The 23,238-nt window shown below is 35.0% G+C and overlaps 1 protein-coding gene across 2 annotated transcripts in view; it reads right to left on the reverse strand.

Moving 5' to 3' along the window:
- Nucleotides 1-23,238, reverse strand: part of tbc1d22b (TBC1 domain family, member 22B) — a 79,370-nt gene that overhangs the window by 50,050 nt on the left and 6,082 nt on the right. Inside the window, exons 2-6 of one of the 2 annotated variants that reach the window (XM_065270266.2) lie at nt 22,571-22,627; nt 20,459-20,814; nt 20,137-20,304; nt 18,040-18,110; nt 7,116-7,244 (exon numbers count right to left, since the gene is read on the reverse strand). In XM_065270266.2, the coding sequence (XP_065126338.1) occupies nt 7,116-7,244; nt 18,040-18,110; nt 20,137-20,304; nt 20,459-20,814; nt 22,571-22,627 (781 nt within the window). The remainder of the gene's footprint in view (nt 1-7,115; nt 7,245-18,039; nt 18,111-20,136; nt 20,305-20,458; nt 20,815-22,570; nt 22,628-23,238) is intronic. The other variant, XM_065270267.2, reaches the window with a different exon arrangement.

Here is a 23,238-nt window from a genome sequence, read left to right on the forward strand (position 1 = left end):
TATTCAGGGTCACCCCTACAAATCTCCATCCACTGCAAGATGTTATCCTATCAATATGGGCCAACATTCCTAAAGAATGCTTTCAGCACCTTGTTGAATCAATGCCACGTAGAATTAATGCAGTTCTGAAGGCGTATGGGGCTCAAACACAGTATTAGTATGGTGTTCCTAATAATCCTTTAGGTGAGTGTATGTATATACAAACACACACTTTGACTCTGTGAGATTTCTGATTCTGACTAACATATGTTGGCCTGGCAAGATAAATGGGATACTGACAGGCCCTGCTGGTCATGTTTGGTTGTATAACGGGCCATTGGCCTATAGAAATCCTGTCAACTGTCAGAATAGGTCTGATGATAAAGTACTGTACAGTACCACGCGCATGAATTACACTGGGTGGTGTGTGTGTATGTATATGCAGAATGTAAACAAAAACAAGAAGCTGTGCACAGTTCACATTTAAAAGATTTTCTTAATCAGTATCTTTATTATTGTTCATCTAACTCTGCTTTAAAATAATACATATACCTGACAAGCACAAGTGCACAGGCGAGTTTTGCTGATTAAAACGTGTAAAACAAAACTATGTGCCAAAGAGATGAGAATAAAACACATAAATTCAATATACGTTCTCTGAAAAGTGCTTTTAAAGAAGGCTTAATATCTGTGCCTCTCAGGTGAAGGCATCTTGTTTAAGGATGTTGAGATAGAGATTTTTATAGTAAAACATAAAGGTAGTGATTGAATAAGGATTTTTAGAAGTGTAATATCTATCTTATCGGCACAAGCGACATTTACAATCCGTTTTATCACATAGTCTCTCTAGTACTTCTAATCCCAGAACTGTTTACTTATGAATTATCATCGTTGTGCCTTTAAGGGTAAGACATCTTACCTCGAGCTGCTACACATTGAATATCCTAGTGATGAAGAAAAAAGTATGCAAAATTATACATTATTATTATTATCTGCTAAAAGCAAAACCTTCAGGTCTTTATATAATTGGGCTGATTCGGGGGTAATGTTTAGCAGAAACTGATTATAGTGTTTCTTAAAGATACAGGAATGGTAAGTGCAGTCTTTCAACAGCGCCACTGACATTCAACAACAGGTTAAACTGTTTATTGTGCGAAACCACGAAAACCTGACAGAAATGCATAAAAATGAGAATATTTCTCAGAGTCGGCCTATTGAAATCCGACAGTAATTGTCTTACGTGCAGTTGAAGGTGGGGAATGTTGTGAAGGCAGTGCTTTGATGATTATAGTGCTTTAAAGGGGATGCATTTCGAGACATAATCTTTGTAATCTTGCAAATGTCGCACTTTACGAGGTTCATCTCCACTTTGCATCTCCAATTCAATGAACATCCACTTGTTTTCTAACATCTTTAAATAGGGATTTAGTGTGCTGACAGTCTAACAAAACCTGCGAATGGTGTTTTAAAAACACAAAGCATCCCTGAATTATGAAAATAATGTTATTTTAATAATGCATGTGACCCTGCCTGTGAAACCCCGATTAAAGTCATTTATTTCTAAATCATCCTACATAATGTAAAGAGCATTCTGGGAAAATATAATGATGATATCTTTAATACTGACGGAGTAAGATCATGATAAAGATTGAAATCAACTTTGATGCTCCTCATCTAATATTCAGATTATGAAGCTTTAGCATGGATTTGACAGACAGGCTCATAAATGTTTTCATATAAAAATACATCAATTATATATTTTTTTATATAATCATAAAACCACTCTATACATTAAACAACCCAGCCCTGAAAAGGATACTATAATATGTCTTAAACACATTCAAGGTGAAGTACTAATATAATTTATTCAAGCACCTTCAACATTTCTTTCATTATCGCCGTTAATTCACAATAATTTAGATAATGGTAATAAAATATGAAAAGAACTCAGAGTTTAACTATTTTCACTGGTTTTGGCTATCTGTCTCACAAATAAATTACCGCAGGTTCAATACCTGTCAGCTTTTAAATGTAAAGACACTAGGGGTGTAACGGTACGTGTATTCATACCGGACTGTTTTCGCTACAGGGCTTTCGGCACGGTGCACATGTGCATTGAATGGCCGAATGCAATGTTTTGTGTGCGGTCAATTTTTCATGTTTCCACACGAACGTATTAAGTGGCAGAAGTCTCCGCGTTCAGCGCAAGTCTTCTCTCAAACATATAACATAATCCAAAATAAATCAAAGCATTTGGTGCAAAAATGTAGGCTAATAGTTCATAAATGTATTCAGGAATTTAATTTGTTAGTTTAGTGCAAGGTTTTAGTAGAAAAAGTTTAAGAGAAGGTTAAGAAAAGAGTTACCTACTGTTATAAAATAATGTAAAAAAGTATGTTATTTAGTGAAGAACTTTGCAGCAGTATTTTAATCTTTTTATTTTATATATATTTTATTTATTATATTTTAATAAAAAGTGTTTTAAAAAGTGTAAAGAAATTGTTAAAAAAAAGTTTATAGTAATAAACAACCTGCAGTTTAATGTATGCATTCTTCCCCGTACTGTACCGAAAATGAACCGAACCGTGGCTTCAAAACCGAGGTACGCACCGAACTGTGATTTTTGCGTACCGTTACACCCCTAAAAGACAAATAAATAATACCAATTTAGTTCAACCAATTACCAAGCAATGCTTTTAAGAAAAAACACTTAAGCAAAACCTGGTGAGGTCAAAGTGTCTGAATAATTTTGGGTCCTACATTTGCAGTTGCTCATTTAGATGAATCCAGGACCTAAGTTATATTTTAGGATATGCAAGTAGTTTTTACAAACATTCCTAACAATGGCACTGATATACATTAAGATTTGTCAGTGCAAGATGCTTGTAAATTAAGGCAGCTCAAACATGCATTTTAGTTTAAGACTAGGATAAAGTGCCATTCACAATTTTGGATGATACCAATAACTATAACTACACAGTTTAAAGATTAATCTATTACGATTGTGGAAAAGCTCATTGCTGAGGTCCATAACATAAAATTACTTCAGGTGTCCAGCGCTGTTGCAGTTTCAGTGAAATTCACTACGTAATGGTTTTATTCTACTACACCAAAAGGCAACAAATTAGATTACACAAACCAGATTAAGCTGTTTAGAGATATATGTAAAATGCAGAATATTGAGGACATCTGCTGGTTATAGCCGCTGTAAATGCGGCTATAAAAGAACAGCATATTTATTCATTTAAATGACATGAAAATGATCACAAATGTTTTTTATTATTAAATGAAACAGGCAATATTATAATGCCATTGAAGGTAAATTATTTGCACAAGTACTCTGCTACGCAAGCGAATAAAAAAAGTTATTGTTATCATCCGGTGGTGTGAATGCCAATATAGTTATCATTATAGTTAATTTTATGGTTATCATTAAAGTGTGAATGGCCCTAAAGCACTGTCTGGGAAACCGCCCCAAAGTGTCCCAATCCAATAATCTCTGTGAAAACCCCACTTATCTCTTTCATCCACAAACAGATTTGCTGACGCGTCTTTCATAGAGTTTTGGTGAGGGGTGCATGGTTAAGTTCCCTAAAAGACACCAGCAAGGGCTATAAAGCAAACTCTTAAATCATAAAGTCTTAAATTTAAATACAAACTTGCATTGCCAGTCGAAGCAATCATTATCAATAATCCATTGAGGTAATATTTCACCAGTTCAAATGTACTGGGTTTAAATCTAGCTGCATATTAACAGCTTGTTTTTCCACTAAACCTCTCTTCTAGGATCAATAGTGTGTATCCAGCTATATTTCTGCAAGACAGCAGGATATCCACTATTTGCCTTTAGCCTTTAGAAATTACATCTAATTAATTGAAAGCAGGTGATAAATATTACTTGTAACTACAGCTAACCAGGAATCATTGAACACAAATCTATAGACTTGCTTCGGTTCGGCAGCAATTGTTTATGTGGTGACTCATATTTGCCTGGGGTGTGTGAGTTTTAGCTATTACCAATTAAACTTATTCTGGACAAATAACCATTAACTACACAAAACAAGACCACTAACATGTAAAATAAGCAATCCAAATTAAGTTTTCAGCTAACCACGATTTACCAGTTTACTAGTTAAGCATACATAAATAAACATAATCCTTAAAAGTAGGGCTGCTCAAAAAGTAGGAAAATCATAATTATGATTGTTATGGCAAATACTGAGATCACAATTATTCAACACATTTTTTTACCATAAATACTTATCTACTTTAAAGACAACATGCATGAATTTAACCCTTTTTTTAAAAAAAAAACGCGTTTAAAAAAAGTTGCAAGCATTAACATTTTTTTATTTTCAAAAAAGTTTAATGCCTTTTAGAAAATGTTCTTCTTTAAATATATAAACATACAATGGGCTCTATTTTACACCCGGCGCAATGCAGAGCAATGCAGCGCAATGCGCGGCGCAAGTGTCTTTTGCTCGTTTCCACCCTCCGCCATGATAATTTTCACGTTTAGCGGCACGTTGCTTAAATAGCAAATGCATTTGCGCCCCCTTTTGCGCCCATGGGCGTTCTGGTCTGAAAACGAGGTGTGTTCAGGCGCATTGTTGGCGCATTGCTATTTTGAGGCAACTAAAATAGACTACGCCATTGATCAACTAAAACCTGCTCTAAAGTCTAAAGTCAATGGCGCAATAGTGTTTTATGTTATTTAAAGAGCGCATTAGTAATATGCACCTATAAACGGGACGAATACGCAGGTTTGCTTATCACAAATATGAATGCGCAAGCAGCACAAAAACGCTTTTAAATATGAAAGATTAAAGGATTAAATGTAAAAGATTATTATTGAGTCTCTTGGACATAAATGAGGACTAATTATGAGATGTAAGAAGGCACAAAGAGCTGCTTCACCTGCAGCCTGGTAAGTAAATAAATGCTTTGCTTTAAACAAATGCAACTACTTTTAAATGTTTTTTTTGCGACCTCACGGATTTATTGTATATGATGAGATGAGAAACATTTTTAAGTAATGCTTAAAAAAACTCAGGACGCTTTCCAAGTGCTGAAACGTGCGGAGAGCCGTTTGTAAATTCTTTATCTCCTGTTTGTTACAAATAAAGTATTTTTAGAGTACAAACCTTTTCTTACATACTTGTAAATAATTTTTGGATGATATTGGATAGCCATACATTTAAAGCAATTAAAAGCCTGCTTTTCTACTTCCATGACTAAAAGAAAACGGGTTTTAAATGTTTTGATAAAAAAAATTAATTTCAATACAAGTGAAAAACAACACAATCATTTAACATTAATCTTAAACTGGGGATCTTCTTCCTCCGCTTATCTTTTTAGTTTACAAAGTCCGTCATCTAAATAGGGATTAGACATAGCGCAAGCACAACTGGCTTTTAAAGGGGATGAGAGCTGAGACTCTCATTGGTTAATTGCACGTTATGCCCAAAATACTCCCATTACTCATTAAAAAAAAGGGACCAACCCTTTTCGACCATGCGCTTGGCGCAAAAACCATTTTTCCCGTCGTTAAATTAGCAAAAGTGGATTCGGACACGCCCATTTAGACGTTGCGCTGTGCGCTTTAGACAATGCGCTTAGATCGTTAAAATAGGCCCCTATATATCAAAACATTTTTATCCTAGCTTCATTTGTTCTCTTTTTATCACCTCTTAAACATGGGTAGGTTTCTTTAAAAATAAAAAATTTTGAGCAAAAAGCTGAAATAATTGCGTTTTTGTGAAAGACTTCTGATAAAAAAACTGATTTAGAGCAATGATCAAAACATACACAGAGTTTCCCGCAGTAGTTTGTCTAGAACAAAGCACACATACCTCATATGGGTAATTTACTCTTGCCGCAATAGTTAGCCTGTCTGGAACCGAGCTGAATTAAACCACTATAATGTATGACACTTGCATTACATGCGAACGGCCACTACGCTAATAGAATTCTGTTTTTGTCTCCCTGTCTCGTCCTCGACCCCAAAGACAATGAGACCAACAAACCCAGTTCATGTTGCTGTGGAGGTCATCGCACCACTGATCTACTGGCTGTCCTTCAAAGTGATGCCCAGCCGATGCGCGACCAACGACCACCGGCTGAACCAGTTTAATCCGCTTACCCGCTTCCTATCCCTACCGTGTCTATATATATATATATATATATATATATATATATATATATATATATATATATATATATATATATATATATATATATATATATTAATTTCTCCCTAGGGTTTTTTGTCCTTCTAGGATTTTTTCCCATTGGGTTTTCTCCTAGGGGGTTTTTTAGTCCCAGGGAGAGTCAGCCAACTTTGGCTTAACTTAGCACTTTACTGTATACGTTACATTATTAATACGCTCGCTTACACGGTTTATCCTTAGCTGCTATATTCTACTTCTTATACTATGTATTGATTCTCAGTGTTCTACTCTACATCTACTCATGTAAAGCTGCTTTGCAACAATTAACAATTGTGAAAAGCGCTATATAAATAAAATTGAATTGAAATCTTTTACGTGACGGTTGCTTCTAGGTTGTATACGTTGGGTAAGAGCGCCATCTGGTGGATAACAGCGGAAATACGGATTGCCAAAAAAACTCGGCATTGGCAGGAAAGCGTTTTCTCTGAATTGACAAGTTAACTCGTTAATGGCGGGGAAAGAGTTAAACAAAACCACGTTAAGCTTGTCACATTGACATCGCATCAGCATCACACACTTCATCGATTTATTAATCTGCACATATCAGGGTTTCTCACAACACTTTGCAGTTCGCCTAAGCTGTGAAACCCTACCACTTTAACTAGGTCGTCCAAAAAAAATAATAACAAATTTCGCTGCACAAAAGCCTTTGATTGCCACGCCCCCAGCTCCGCCCACCCGCCAAACCCTACCACCTTAACTAACAAATTTTCAGTGGGGAATCCTGCATATGATGATGCGCAAGATTTATAACACAAGACAGAATTGAAATGAAGCACAGTAATCGCTTAACCTTGATTTTCCCTGACAACCTTGAAAACTGCCATTTTGTTACACCACACAAATCAGATGTTCATTAAAACATAGGCATGTTGTCAATCAGTAAAAGGCTGTGTTAAGCATTACCTGTCGATATGTGTCTCTGTGGTTTTCATCTGTTCTGGAGTGGTAATACTGCTCAATAAAGCCAAAATACTCCTCTCTCTTCCTTTGAAGAACAAGATCCCTTCGTTCCTTATTGGCTGGAAGGTAGCCCTGAAAAAAATAACAGAGAGAGAGAAGAAATAAGATGGGAATCCCAAGTCTTTAAAAGAGAAATTTTGTATTCCCACTGTCTCCACATCTTTCAAATGGAGATCTTGCCCTGTAACCGAAACGTATAAATAATGCAAGCCAAAGATATTAAAGTCGTATGTAAATTCTCTTCAATAGCACGCAGGAACTGGTGGATAAAAGAAAGGCTCTTTGTAATATATAAAGTGGGTAATTTCAATACAATGACTTTCTGTATTGCATTATATGCTTTTTATCCGTTGCTTTAGTGCATGAATCAAAACATGACCACATAGGATTCTGTTCACTTTTAGTTGTATAGTGCTTCTCACAATGCTTATTAATTTAAATTAACTACACAAATGCCTTCTACATTACAATTAACAATAATCTGTGGTGATTGTGTCAAAGTAATGTTCACATTGCATAATGTTTCAAGATAAACATGAGGATAATGTTTTCTTTGCCTTTTGTTGTGGTACTCATTTAATTAAAAAGCTTCTAACAAGACACCATAAATCTACAATTACATTTATAGATGCTCTCTCATAATAAAGTCCACATTTCACATTACTCGCAACTAAATACATACATAGAGATTTATGAAGAGCTCAGATGCAAAAGCAGCTAAACACCTCCTCCGTCAAAAATGAGATAATGATAATGAGCAAATGCTTTCGCTTCAAACCTGCTTAATACTAGTGTTGGGGTAACGCATTACAAGTAAAGTGCATAATATTACTTTTCTGAAGTAATGAGTAAAGTAACAAATTACTTTTTAAATGTACACCTTAAAGGAGCATTTCACCCGTGAAAACATTAATCCTTATTAAAAGTGGATCATATTTGTAGTCGAAATGTAACATAAATGTAGAATTTAGTGCCTATTTGACAGAGAAAAGGAGTGTTTGTAGTCTCACCCCCTCTACAAAGATATTGGACTTCCTTCTTTCAATGATGCAAAATGATGATTTTTACATCATTGAAAGAAGGAAGTGCAACACTGAAATCCGTATTTCTCCTGTCTCAGGGGTAAACAGAGGGAATGATGCACGGCCATTCAAAAACATGACTGGGTTTCTAACTATACAAAGCTTAACGCAAATGGGTGAAGTGTCCCTTTAATATTTGAGTTACTTTTTCAAAAAAGTAATGAAAGTTACTTTTTTTGTTTAATTAATTCGATTTAAAAAAAATTATGTACTGAATTAAACTAAACATAGTCACATTATGCACGCCTGTGTGGGAACAGTTGAGTCAAAAACTGAGATGGCAGGCCAGAGCTCGACATTTTTGTGATGAAATATGCAATTTCTGAATGCAGAACTTTTCAAAACACCTGCAAGCCCTGAAAGAGATCAAGCCTCAGCAAAGAAAAAGTAACGCGAAAGTAACTAAAAAGTAACATCAGCATTACTTTCCATGAAAAGTAACTAACTAACGCAATTACTTACTTTTTTTGGGAGTAACTTAATATTGTAATGCATTACTTTTAAAAGTAACTTTCCCTAACACTGCTTAATACGATGCTCAGGCCATTCAACTTTCGCTTTGTACCCAGAAACTACATGTTGTGTCCTGTGGCGGCTACTGTAGCTTCTGAGCCGTTAACTGAGCCAATGGTGGTAATCGGCAATTTCACTGCTAGAGGCCGCTAAAATCTCGCACAGCACCTTTAAACGATTTTTCAGCACGAAATCCATGAAAGAAGAATTAGAAGATTTTTTTTCTGGTTAAAGGAGATTTCCTGAATATATTAGGAAATTGACCGAATTTTTACATTTATGCATTTGGCAGACGCTTTTATCCAAAGTGACTTAAAGTGCATTACAAGGTATACATTTTTTATCAGTATGTGACGTGTGTTCCCGGAGTTCGAACCCATGACCTTTTGCACAACTAATAAAATTATCCACACTCAAAAAAACGATTCCTGGCAATATTTACTTTTAAGTATTTGGATCATTTAGATTTTATTTAAATACTCGATTTTTAAAAAATATATGAAATCCGATTTATTAGAATATATATAAATCTGTTCAATTTAAAAACTATTAGATTTAATCAGTTAAAATGTATGAATATGAATTAAATAAATCTAGCCGTGAAACAAACCGGATAAATTCTATGAGATTGATTTACATACAAGTGTCAGGAAACTGACTTTAGCAGAAGCGGAAATGACGTCTATTCACACACACTCGCCATTTTGCATTGGACTGGATCGTCATCTCACTAGTTTACGATCGCCAAATTGTAGGTGAGTAAAGTTAACAAGTTTGATGTGATTATCTAAAATATAATTGTCTGTTGTTTAATTACATGTGTGACGCGTTGCATGTTTCAGAGTAAAATACACCTCACTACACAGATGGTCTGTTGGATGTAAGTTACCCTGCAGTGTCTGTTGCTTTTATTGGTTATTTTTTGTGGTTTAATGTTTGAAACCTAAGAAATAAATAAAGTCATAGGCTACTGGAGACTTATCAGAATAAAATAATCTTATAATCTCTGTGACTTTATGAACAAAAGAATGTTACAATTATACTATGTTGTTGAGTGCATTGTGTGTGTCTAACTAAAACTTTATTTTACAGATACAGCATCATTTCATCGTCTATATGGTGGGACAACCTGCTAGAGAGGGTATGTAAGTTATGCTACAAAGATATTGATTTCTGATGCAAAGCTGGATTTTCATCATTGCAGTGTCACATGATCATTTAGAAATCATTTTAATATGATGATTTATTGTCAATATTGGAAACAGGTGTTTTTTTTTCCAATAAATGCAGTCATGATAATCATAAGAGACTTCATTCCAAACATTTCACCGGTAGTGTACACACATGCTGGGACACAATATTTCTGAAACAGAAAAATACATACTCTTCGTCTCACAAAATCTTTATCTGTCTCTATAAAAACTATTATCTACATAAAATATTGTTAAAGAAAATCATTAAATATTGTGTTTTTTTGTCTTGTTCTAGTTGAAGACATCTGTATCTACCTCAAAGAAGGCATGGAGAGACACATTAAAGAATATGTGGTAAGTGTATGTCAACCTACTCTATTTTTATATCTATCTGTTTATATGTATGTGTATGGGTATGTGTGTGTATATAAATATCTTCTGGATAACTAGATGTTTAAACAAGGTGATTATCTGTTTTCAGGTCTCTTGATGGTTTTGTGACTAATGTTCTATTATTTTAAACATTTGAATCAGTCTACATATTTTAAATATCAGAGTTTGTAAAACAATTTGCCTGCACATTTTTGAAAATTTCACTTTGCCTGCTATTGGGACTGATTTTTTTGTTGTTCTTCTCCAGAATTGTGAAATTGGTGAGTTGGGGATTGCACAGACAGTGGAAGTTTTGCAAAACCTACTTGGTGTCACACATGGGTGTGCAATTACTTTTTGGACTCATTTATGCACTTAAACTGAACTACCAGAAGAACCTCAGGTGCACCTTTGACCTTTCAAAAAATCCTAATGGAACTGGACTTGATACAACCGAGCAATCACTGAAAGATGCTTCAGTGAATACCTGACAGACACGCTGATGCATCCCCCTCAAAGTGGGTACATTTTTGTACATTTACAAGTGAACTTTTTAACATTAAAGGTATATTGCACTTTCATTAAACAAAAATACTGATAATTTACTGTCTGTCATCCAAGATGTTTGTCTTTTTTTGTTCAGTCGAGAAGAAATTATGTTTTTTGAGAAAAACATTCCAGGATTTTTCTTAATTTAATAGACCTTATTGGACCTCAACAGTTAAGTTTCAAAGCAGCTTTAAAGGGCTCTAAACAATCCCAACCGAGGCATAAGGGTTTTATCTATCCAAAAGATTATCATTTTTGGCAAGAAAACTTTTAAAACAACAACTTGTCTTGCATTATCCATGTGACACACAGTGCGACATTGTGTACTACGTAATAAATGTTTACACATCACAAATGTGAAACGCACATTTGTGGACCATTTTAAATAATAAACGGACCCAAAGACATTAATTAGTATCATTTCGCATACAACAACAACATCTGAACGCTCTTCTTTCTCCTCGCTTGTAAACACTGGAACGGTAGTTTCAGTTATGTCATGCTAGTGTGTCACACAGCTAGTGCAAAACGTTGTGATTTAAAAGTCCTCTTTTATTTTTATTTTTGAAAATGACAATCGTTTAGCTAGATAAGACCCTTATTTGGGATAATTTAGAGCTCTTTTAAATCTGCATTGAAACTGTAAACTTGAGGTCGAATAAAGTCTTAAATTGAGAAAAATCCTGGAATCTTTAACTCAAACTTTATTTCTTCTTGACTGAACAAAGAAAAACATAAACATATGGGGTTAGAAAATTATTGGGATTTTTGTTTTATTAAATTGGAATATTGCTTTAACAATTTTAAAAGTTTAAAATTTTTTGAAAAATGTAATTGATGTATATCTAACATGTAATTAAAGATGCATGAAAATTGTTAATGGCACACAGCCACTCAAAACACTAAGCCATGTGCCATTTTTTTTTCTTACCACCCAATCATTCTAAATTATTATTATTACATCATGTCACAGATTTCTGAAAATGTTAAAGTAATGTTGTTGTCACTGATTTATGTCTACCTCAAGTTTTACAGGGTTTTTTGTATTTCTGCAGCCTGTTTGCTCAAAATGTTTGCACTTATTTGTGGAATGAGGTTGATTGTGGCTGAAATGTCTGAAACACACTTATTTATTTATTTTTGCACACAATACGAGGTGTATAAGCCATGGCTGTCATGCTAGTTGTTAGCTGCTCTTTTTTGCTGCCTTATGAGTAATGCCTTGAAGTATTAAATAAATTGATTGAATGCAAAACCAAGTGGTCTGGCTCTTCTTCTTTTTTGTGTTTTTTTGTTATAGCATATTGTGATTTAGTGTGAATGGAGGAGGAACATATAAATGTATAAATGGTTTATTAGTAAGATACTTAAATGTAATGCATTTTAAGTGAATTGGGTTTATTAATAAATAATACATAATCCATTTTTTAAATGCATTTAAAACACATTGGATTAAGTAAAACTATTACATAAATTTTACTGGTTTCATTTACATATATCTAAAAAATATCTATCATATAAAGTTTATTTGTTTTTTTTAGATTAGAAGTATGTAATCCAAATGGATGGAAATGTTACATGTAATCAAAATACATAAATCTTATGAATTAGGCCTAAATATTTTTTTGAGTGTACCACTGAGCTACACAGGATCACTACATTTAAAGTCTTATATCTTCTTTCAGTAAGGACATTAAGAGTGACTGGAGACTTTTTCAAAAAGGCAAGATTTTTGTACTTAGAGGCTTTTGCAGCAAAATACAGTCAAATGTGTTAATGAAACGACTAAAGAGACATTTGTGAAAATAAGTATTTTCAATTACACACTACTAACTTTTTATTAATGAAATAACAAGTTACATTCCTGAAGCTAAATATAAGAGCCTCATAAATAATGCTTATTTACAGGGGACATTTCACAGGACTTTTTAAGATGTCAAATAAATCTTTGGTGTCTCCAGAGTACATATGTAAAGTTTTAGCTCAAAATACCACATAGATAATTTATTATAACATTAAAATTGCCTCTGTGTAGGTGTTAGCTTAAATGTGCAGTTTTGGGGTGTGTCCTTTAAAATGCAAATGATCTGATCGCTGCACTAAATTTCAGTGACGTGGTTGGATAGTGTAGATTAAGGGGCGGTATTATTATAATAAGATCCTCTTCTGACATTACAAGGGGAGCCAAAATTCAATTACCTATTTTTTTTTCACATGCTTGCAGAGAATGGTTTACTAAAACTAAGTTACTGGGTTGACATTTTTCACATTTTCTAGATTGACAGAACCACTGGGGACCCAATTATAACACTTAAACATGAAAAAAGTCAGATTTTCATGATATGTCCCCTTTAATGCTCATGTCATGGTACAATTGTTCTTTCTCTGGTTAAAGGAGGTTTACTGAATATATTAGGAAATTGACCTACACTGAAAAAAACAACTTGTAAAATTTACTTAAAAAAATCCTCGTAACAATTTGCACGAACTTTTTTTAAGTAAAATTTACTGCTTTTTTATAAGTAAAACTTACCTACTAAAATCAAACAAAATGTACTTAAAATTGCATGATAAAACATATGTTAAATAATTAATTAAATGTTACTTAATTATTTTATTTAGAAGTTAGATTTATTTTAATTGTTTAGGTAAAGTCTATTAGGTTTTTTTTTTTTTTAAATTGAAGCATTGCTGTCCTAATAATATTAAATAAATCGTATTTTCTGTTTGTTTTTTTATTTACATATTTCTATGGACCTAGTTATTTTTAGTGTTATAAATGGCATTATAACACAAAATTCATGACTGACAACAAGTCAGTCATTGAATAAACAGGATTCTGAACAGAAACGCACACAAACTGTGTTTCTGACATGCATTATCAGCACTGTGGAGAGAATTACAATACAATGTTCTGAACAGGCTTCATGTAAAGAAACACTGAACAACAAAACAACATCAATAATATAAGGGCTTAAACCTTTATGACATTTTGCTAACAAATATTTAAGTAGTTAAAGTTCTTATCAGTTCTTATTCTGTGATAAAGCTTAAAAAATAAAAATATTCAGGCGCAAAGAATTGTGGGTATTCCTTACAACATGTGCAAATAAATGTAAGTAAAGATTTTTTACTTGAATCTGCTAAAGTTTTTGATTAAAATGTACTTAATTATTTTAGGACTATGTGCAGTGACTATAAAACAGTTAAATAATATAAGAAAATATCTAATAAGACTTACTATTCCTACACAGTTCATTTTTTACATGAATTAATTGTGTATTTATCATCATTTTACTTAGGAAAATCTAGTTCTCAATAAATGTTAATATTATTATGTAGAAATTATGAGAGTTAATCTAATAAATATTACTACACCAAAAAGTTCGTTTTTTCAGTGTAGCTTTTACATTTACATTACACGTATGCATTTGGCAGATGTTTTTATCCAAAGCGCCTTGCAGTGCATTACAAGGTATACACTTAGGGGGTTTTGCATCTGAGCTCTTTGTAGCACAAACACATTTTAACACTTTTGTTTAGCGGTTTGTTCAAATCCCTAACTCTTAATTTGAAAAGCAGCAAGGAGCACCAAGAAATAAAGTGGAGAAGACCGAATATAGAGTAAACTACACTTCATATGCCAAGAATAAATCCACAAGTCTGGCAGAAACAACTTCTAATCATGTTGCTTGTAAACTAACACACAGTCAGGATGCAATTGTGCAAGCGCATAGTTAGCAGCTACCGACGCGTCTCTGAAGACAAGAAAATATTTGTAGAGCAGACATGGGGGCGTTGAAGCTGTCAGTTAGATGGTTGTCAGGACTCTCCCTCATGTTTCTTAAAAACGGTTTTTAAAGCATCTTCCCCCCTATTGTTTTTTAACTCATTTTAATGAGCACACACAGTTGCCAACCACTTGAAATACATAAATAATAATGTACATTCAGAATCTGAATCTCTATTCGGCACATGTCTGTGCTTCAGGCGAGTAATAAACGCATACGTCCATACGCTCATTTGGATCCCCCATCGGCGGCCCTTCAAACTAATATAATGCTATTAAATTTTCCACTGTGACCGGAAATGATCTTAAAACGAGTTTCCATTCTGTACCACATTATATGTTAAATACATTTTTGCATTGCATTTGCATCTTTGTCCAGTTTATATCAGGATACTGAATACAAGAATGCGTCATATGCAAACGCAAACATGCGGTTTTGCACATCACTGCAGTGACATAACATGAAAATAATGCAGGTCTATGAAGACCATGTTATTCCCCCAAAAATTATGCACTTTGTAACACCAGTCTGCATGTGAAAATCTTCTGTTCGGCACTTTAGCATTGTTTGTAGCACTGTGGATTTACCCCGGTAACCTTACAACAATTGTAATTACTCTGTCTAATCCTTAACAAACATCACATAAAGCAGGAGAAGCTTGAAAGAGCCGGGCTGAGGTGGGGATCTGCTTATACAGCTTAGCCTAGAGGTGCGTGTTATTGACTGTGTAAGCATGTGCCAGAAAGTCAAATGAGGCTTGTAAAGGGTTTGCCGAGCATCCTCGCACAAGAAGTCATAACACGGCGACTCGCTCGAGTCCTCCTGTGATGCTGCTGACATAAATTGCTCACCAAGGGAAATAATGCAATACAAATCAATAATGCACATTAAAATGAGAACGCTACACAAGTTTTATAACCTCTGATATTCAATGCAGAATGAAAACAAAGTTATAGCAGATGTCTTGTGATGTATGCTTACAGTAAACAGCCAGCAAAAGTAACTGGTGTGCCCTTTTTGATTAGGGGGGAGGTGGAAAAGCAATGTACACCTTAACATTAACTTTTTAATAATCAATATTTTGTTGGTCTAGAAGCATAATCTTGGTTTAGTTTTAAAGAAGACACAAAAATATTAAAAATGTTGTTATAGCACTTTACATTTTTTTTAATAATTATACAATAAAGTTTATATTATAAAATGAGGTTTGTGTTACACTTTTAGTGGTTTTACCAACAACGGCCCATAGGTGTCAATGGTTTTCTGCATACTCTTGTCACAAATTAATAAATTACTGTCACTGCATTATTATCACTGCTAAAAGGTTTTGAAATATGAAAACTACATTTCAAAAATCTTCTTAGACCTTTCTAATGATATATAGTTTGATGTGATGGAGTAAAATTGACATGTAAGATATTGACGTAAACTCAGGTGTCCCGCTCATGGGACAGCACCAGTTCTAACGGATTATCGAATAGGGGTGTAACAAAACATCGATATGGATCGATGCATCGTTCAGTTTCTAACAATACAATGCATCAATGCCAAAAGTAAAATATCATATAAAGAGTTTGGTTCCCAAACGCAGTAAATCCATTTTGACTAATTTGGGTAAAAACATGTTTTCTATACCAAGAAAGTGACAAGATGAAAACCACTACTTTCTTTTACAAACTTTCACATAGCATCTTTAGGGTATAATAACATAATTTTATTTTCAAAGATTTATTATAAAAACTGATTATTTTTTCAGCACAATGCAAGTTTTTTTTATTTCAAAATGCTATAAATCTATTGAATCAATATATAAATGTGCATTCAACTTTGCCATGTTATATTCATGACTAGTGGTATACACTGATAAAAAAAAACATGAATGGCATTAATCAAAACACTTACTTTGTCATAGGAGAAGGAGGAGTAGCGCTTATCGCGTTTTGGAAAAAAGGGAGAAAAGATGACATAACATAGCGGATATCGGATTTGCGTAAAATTAAGAATTTACATGTTAATTCTGACCAGATACAATACTGATTTTGGTGGTATCAATATTTTTAATGGCGTTTATCGCATTTTGGAACAAAAATAACTCTCCTTATGGCATACTTACGGAGCCCCTTAGGGGACATGGAGCAAAAATTAAATAAAGTTTAGTTTCATGTGCTCGCGTGAAACTTTCATGTGCTCGCGTGAAACTTTCATGTGCTCGCGTGAAACTTTCATGTGCTCGCGTGAAACTTTCATGTGCTCGCGTGAAACTTTCATGTGCTCGCGTGAAACTTTCATGTGCTCGCGTGAAACTTTCATGTGCTCACACAAAAACCTTCATGTGCAAAATTTTTTTTAAGTTTAGTTTCGCGTGCTCACGTGAAGCTATCGCACGAGCACGTGAAACTATCACGTGCTCACCTGAAACTATCACGTGCGCGCGTGATAGTTTCACGCGAAAGTTTCACGTGCGTGCGCGATAGTTTCACGCGAGAACGCGATAGTTTCACACAAAAGTTTTTCAACTAAACTTGAAAAATATTCTGCACATGAAAGTTTCACGTAAGCACATGAAAGTTTCACTTGAGCACATGAAACTAAACTATAGATTTTTTTAATCCAATGTCACCTTAGAGGCTCGGTACAATCTACACGTTTCTGCCAAAATGTGATTTTCTTTAAATTGACAATACTGTCTGCCTGTGCATCATTTAAGATGCAACAACAAAGCGATGGTAGCAGCAAAAAGATCTCTGTCTGCTGTCAGATACTGTCTAAATATTAATCTAATCTAAACCATATTACACCTTTGTTTTTTGTATCGGTAAACACCGTAGAATCCATATCGTATTGTATCATGATGAGATGTCCTATTTACACATTAATACACAAATTATGCCAACATTTGACAATCATGACACAAAATGTACTAGCAAGAATTATAAGAACTGCACAATATTGGGGGGAACTAACATGGCAATGTTTTGTTTTTCTGTGAGGATTACTGCATGACTTCACTAAATGACTATAAAAAACACTTTATTTGTATAGTTCACTGAGACATCTGTGATTCCATCTGCAGTCTGAAACCTTTTTTTTTTTTTAAGATAGCGTTCCACTGGCAAAGGGTCCAAAATAGTTTTTTTTTTTTTTTTTTTTTTTTTTAATACTTGCATGTTCAGTGATGTGGCTATGTTGATGCTGACATGATATATTGTGCAGCCCTTTATTATAACCAGAGCCTGAAAACTGCAACGTGAGTTTAATATTTGATATTTGTTCTCCCTTTATCTCACAGCTATGATCTGTTTTCATGCCTTGATCTGCTTGAATTTAAATGATAAATATAAAAATGTAAGTACCGGTCGCTACTTACCGACAACAGTCTCCAGGTGATTGGCCGAACTTCACGTGGGATTCCCGACCAACTATGCTTTCGTAACTCCTCTGTGCGAATAAATAAAAAACAGCCAAACATGAATTACTGAAGCATCGACAGTACAGACATAACACATTTATTCAATCAATCAGGGTGTAAATTAGATTAACAGATAAAAGCATCAACAATTCATCCGACGGCCGTGATAGAAGATGGAAGATATACTTCAAATAAACATCGGAGGACAGGCCAAACTCTCATTTACAATTCCACCCCTGTAGTCAATAAACAATTATTTTTTTAATAATAAACAAACACAATCAAACTTTCACAGCTTTGATCTACGGTAACTCCAATAAGACAATTATGCCTGGTACATTGATTATTAAAATGATAGCTATAGAGTACACAAGATCGAGCAGTGGTTTGGGATGTTGTCAGTGAAGACAAAAAAATCTTGCAATACATAGCAGGGAAAGACAGATGAGAAAATAAATTGGAGACACATTTTCTGTCTCTCTAACATTTGTTTTGACTGTGTGGTTGTTATAAGGACAACATCACACTGCAGGTGGATTATTTAAGAACCTGTACAGGTGGTGAAGTCTACATGACTTTGAGGATTTTGTCATTTTGATCTCCCACCCAGCTCTGTAGGTCAATGGCGTAAAAACAGCATCTACGAAAATGCAAAGTCTCGCTTAGAAACATCTGACAACATTGTGATATCAAACCTCTCCTGAAATACTAATGGTATTGGACACCTGCCAGGCGTAATACGATAGCGAAATGATGAAAGATCTGAGAAGCCATTATGAACCCCGGATTCTGCACGAGGAACCCCCTCCAACTATATCACAAGCACATTTTTCATAAGATGCAGTGAAAGCGGTGCATAAGCATTATTTTTCTCCAATGACGGATGAGCTTCATTCCCTGGTGATTTGGGCCTGTCAGTCAGGATGCTCGGAGCGTGCGGAGGTTGAAACTTTGTTATGAATGGAGGATGAGTGAGTTTCTTTGATACGATCCTCATGGTATCCGTTGCACAAATGAGCAAAAACACACGCAGAACTTGTTATCGCAGGTGTGCGCTCGAAGACACGATCGGTTGGAGCGCAGAGCGAACAGAAGGGCTTCTCAGCGTGAATTCAGGAAGACTGGGTTAACACCACGGACGAGACTCATCCGTCCTGCCATCAAACACCATCCTACCTGGCAAAGCGATTCGGCTAGAGGCGAGGAAACAGGAGGGGGTGCTTTTGAAATGGTACAACAAATGAAGGACTTTAATATCTTAAAATCAATCAGGGGATTAGAAACAACCTGAAAATTGGAAGAGACAAATGCTAGTCCTCTATAGCTTGGCTCATGAATACTAATAAGGTGATGTAATGTTCATTTAGTAGTTTTCCCGTAAGGCAGAAAGTGGGTGAAATTACCCAAGTTTAACTACTTACTTGTTTGTATACACACCAGTTTGCAGAAGCTTCTGCGTCATATTAAATTTGCTGATTTATGTCCCCAGCTGAATTTTGGGTTTCTACATTTGTATTACCGCGTACCTCTCAGTTAAAATCACCAGTCAAAACAAATTAGTTTCCAGTTTGTCTCACTCATTGTTTAATTATCTTTTATTTAAGGCTGCAACCATACTTGATAAAATCGATAAAAACTCATTTCATTATCGGTTAGTTGTGACGTCACATGTTCACGCACCACCGTCAGACAGCGCGGACACACGTCTGCTTTATACAGTGCAAACTGTGCGCTTGTAATTAAAGTCAGCCGCTGATTATTCATACAATGCAAGCTGCACTTTTATTAAGCGCTGCTTCTTCTCACTGTGCAAGCCAGCGTTGCCCAGAAAACTGTTTCACTTTTAAAACTATACTTCTACACATAAAATACACAAATTTAGTGCCTTATTTAGCTATAATAAGCAAAAAATGAATAATTGAGTAATATTTATGTTTTATCCGATTAGTCGACTATTCGAAAAATAATCGCCCGATTAATCGCTTATGAAAATAATTGTTAATTGCAGCCCTACTTTTAATACTAGAACAAATTCACTAGCATTATTTCACTTACCCAGGTCTGTGTTAGGACTTGCAAGCAGCTGTTTAAATTTATCCAATCGAGTTTTCTCTCTCACTGTCATGGGTGGAGCTCCTGAGGCGTTTTGGTCCGAAATGCGGGCAACCAACGGTATGATGGGCCGTACAGGAAGTGACTGCTGTTTATGCAGGGTATTGCGTGCTGTATTGGCATAAAAAACAACACAAAAAGATACAAATATTGAACATTTTGTATTTTAAATTACAGCCAACTCTCATTTAAACACATTTAAAAACAAACTTTATGAATTTGCATACATGTTAAACTTATAAAATGATAGCTTAAACTGGCACACCTGCATTAACGTTTAGCTGGACTTCACTACAGGACTTCACCACCCTGCCATTGGTTGAACCGCTCTCAACGTCTAGTTGATCTAGATCAGGCTCTGTGCTGATTGGCTCCTGCCTCTCTGGTAGGTGGAGCTGTGGCTCTGTGTCCTCCAGGGCTTTGGAGAATTTGAGGCTGGGAGTTTGAGGCATGGACCGTGATTGGACGGGTGAGGATGAGGTCTGTTTGAGACTGAATACACCATCATCCTCTTCATCATCAATGTCCCACGCATCATTGGTACTCCGTGCAAATTCATGGAATGTCGACGCCTTTTTGGATTTGGTGTTTATACTGCTGGCTTTAGGAGGGTCTTTAAATCTGAAAAAGTGCAAACACAAATAAACAACTTTTGAAAGCAGATGCATTGCACAGAATAAACAGATTGACATACAGTTCATGACTATAACAAAAATAAAATAAATAAATAAAAGACAAAACAGTAACCTTTATATCCTGGTTTCACAGACAAGGCTTAGCTTAAGCCAGGACTGGGCCTTAGTTTAATTAAGAGACAAATCAATGGCACTGGAATATTTTAAGATCTGTCCGTGCAAGTTACAGTATTCACTTGAGACAGCTTAAACATGTGTTAGTCTAGGACTAGCCTTAAACCCAGGGCCGGATTATCCATAGACAAGATTGGGCAAGTGCCCTGGGGCACCAGTCAATGGCGGGCACCAAGGGCTCCAGACTGCGGCCAAGTTTTTGAGACAAATCTGGAATTTCTTCTAGTTGTTATTTCATGTTACAAGATGACTAGATTGCGAGCCCACAACTGTGCAGTGGTGAATTTAGGCATGGGCGACATGGGCAGCTGCCAAGGGAGGCATTTTGCGCAGCACAGGGCACCTGTGCCAAGAACGGAATGCACGACCGGGGTTTTACAGCTCATTTGCACGACCCGTCAATTGTTTAATGTCACCATGCGCTCAGTTAATCTACCGATGGGTCTACGCAGACCCGCATAAAGTTGAACACATCTTAACACATCTCAGAGAGATGATCATAGAGAGAGCGGGAGAACTTAATAATACCAAAAACATTATAGATGGGAATAAAGGTCAAAGACATCAGGTGACCTGGCCAAGAAAAACTGATAGAAGACGAAAATCGTATAAAGGATTAAAGTATGCATAGCCATGACACTCGCCTCATTATGCTAACCTGATAACACTGGATATAACTTTTTTGTATATATATAGTTTAATAAAATCATACATGTTACCTTTAACAAATCAATTACAACCCAAATATAGTGATTGTATACTGTAGCTGCTGACCTAAGATCAGCATAGGGAATCTCTATGACTAATTTAAAAGACATCTATGTTTTGCTGATATCTTGTAGGCTACCTTTTGATGTAAATTATTTAGAATTAGTCAAGGGGGTTGTATAATTATTTGGTTCACAACTTCCTATTCTGGATGTTTCAATTGTGTTTTTCAATTGTGCATCAACTGTGCATTATGGGTTAAGCCTTGACTGTGAAACCCGGGGTAAATCTGAAAAAGTGCAAACACAAATAAACACATTTGAAAGCAGATATATTACACAGAATAAACAGAATGACATACAGTGCATGAATATAACAAAAAAAAAAAAAATCCAATACAGATCAACTTTATGGGGCACCTTCCCAGACAGGGTTTAGATTAATCCAGGACTAAGCCTATGTTAGAAAAGTACTTTTTACAAACATACCTTACAAAAAACAACAACACTGGTAAGTATATTGAGACAAAACAATGGCACTAATATATATGTTAGGATACATCAGGGCAAGATTAAACTAAGGCAGCTCTAACATGCATTTTAGTCTGGGACTAGAATAAACCCTATCTGGAACACTGCCCCTAAATCTGAAAAGTGCAAACACAAAAACATTTGAAAGCAGATATATTTCACATAATAAACCAAATGACAAATAGCTCATGACTGTTAAAAAAAGTCAAAATAGATAAACATTGAACCAAAATAGAATTTAAAAGTTGAAAAAGATGCAAATGTTGCACACAAAACACGTTTGTTGGAAGGAACCGCAGGAATTCTTGACATTACAGTTACAGGACTTACTGACGGTGTCTTCGTGGATCCAGAGGAGGGTGCTGTGCTCCATATACCGGCTGTAAACTGAGAGGAAGAAAAGCTTACGGGGTATAAAGAGATCAAATAACACAGAGCTGGGCAACATAAATGTGTACCAGTCAAATACTGTATCCTAATTATGACTATTATATAAATTAGGTGAAAACAGTGTTGGGTGTAACTAGTTACTAAGTAATTTAGATCCTTTTACCTAATACAATAGTAAATTTAACATCAACATTTAAAGTCTAACATTCCAATGCTTGTTTTTTATCTATTCTACACACTTAAATACTATTAACTGGTTAGTAGAATTGATATTACTGGGATATTGGCTGTTTATTAGTAGTAATATAATATTAAAGGCGGGGTGCATGATCTCTGAAAGCCAATGTTGATATTTGAAATCACGTAAACAAACTCACCCCTACCCCAATAGAATCTGGACCTTCTTTTGACAGACCCGCCCCACACATATGCACACTGTAAAAAAATTCCGTAGAAATTGCAGCTGGGTTGCCGGTAATTTACCGTAGATTTACATTTATGTTATTTACTGGCAAGAGTTTGTTCAAAGTTAAATGAACATTAAACATTTACAAGTATTTGTCTTTACAGAGTAAAACTAAAAAAACAGCATCAAGCAAAACATTCTG

Source organism: Paramisgurnus dabryanus, chromosome 11 (genome assembly GCF_030506205.2).
Source record: "Paramisgurnus dabryanus chromosome 11, PD_genome_1.1, whole genome shotgun sequence".
Taxonomy (NCBI): Eukaryota; Metazoa; Chordata; class Actinopteri; order Cypriniformes; family Cobitidae; genus Paramisgurnus; species Paramisgurnus dabryanus.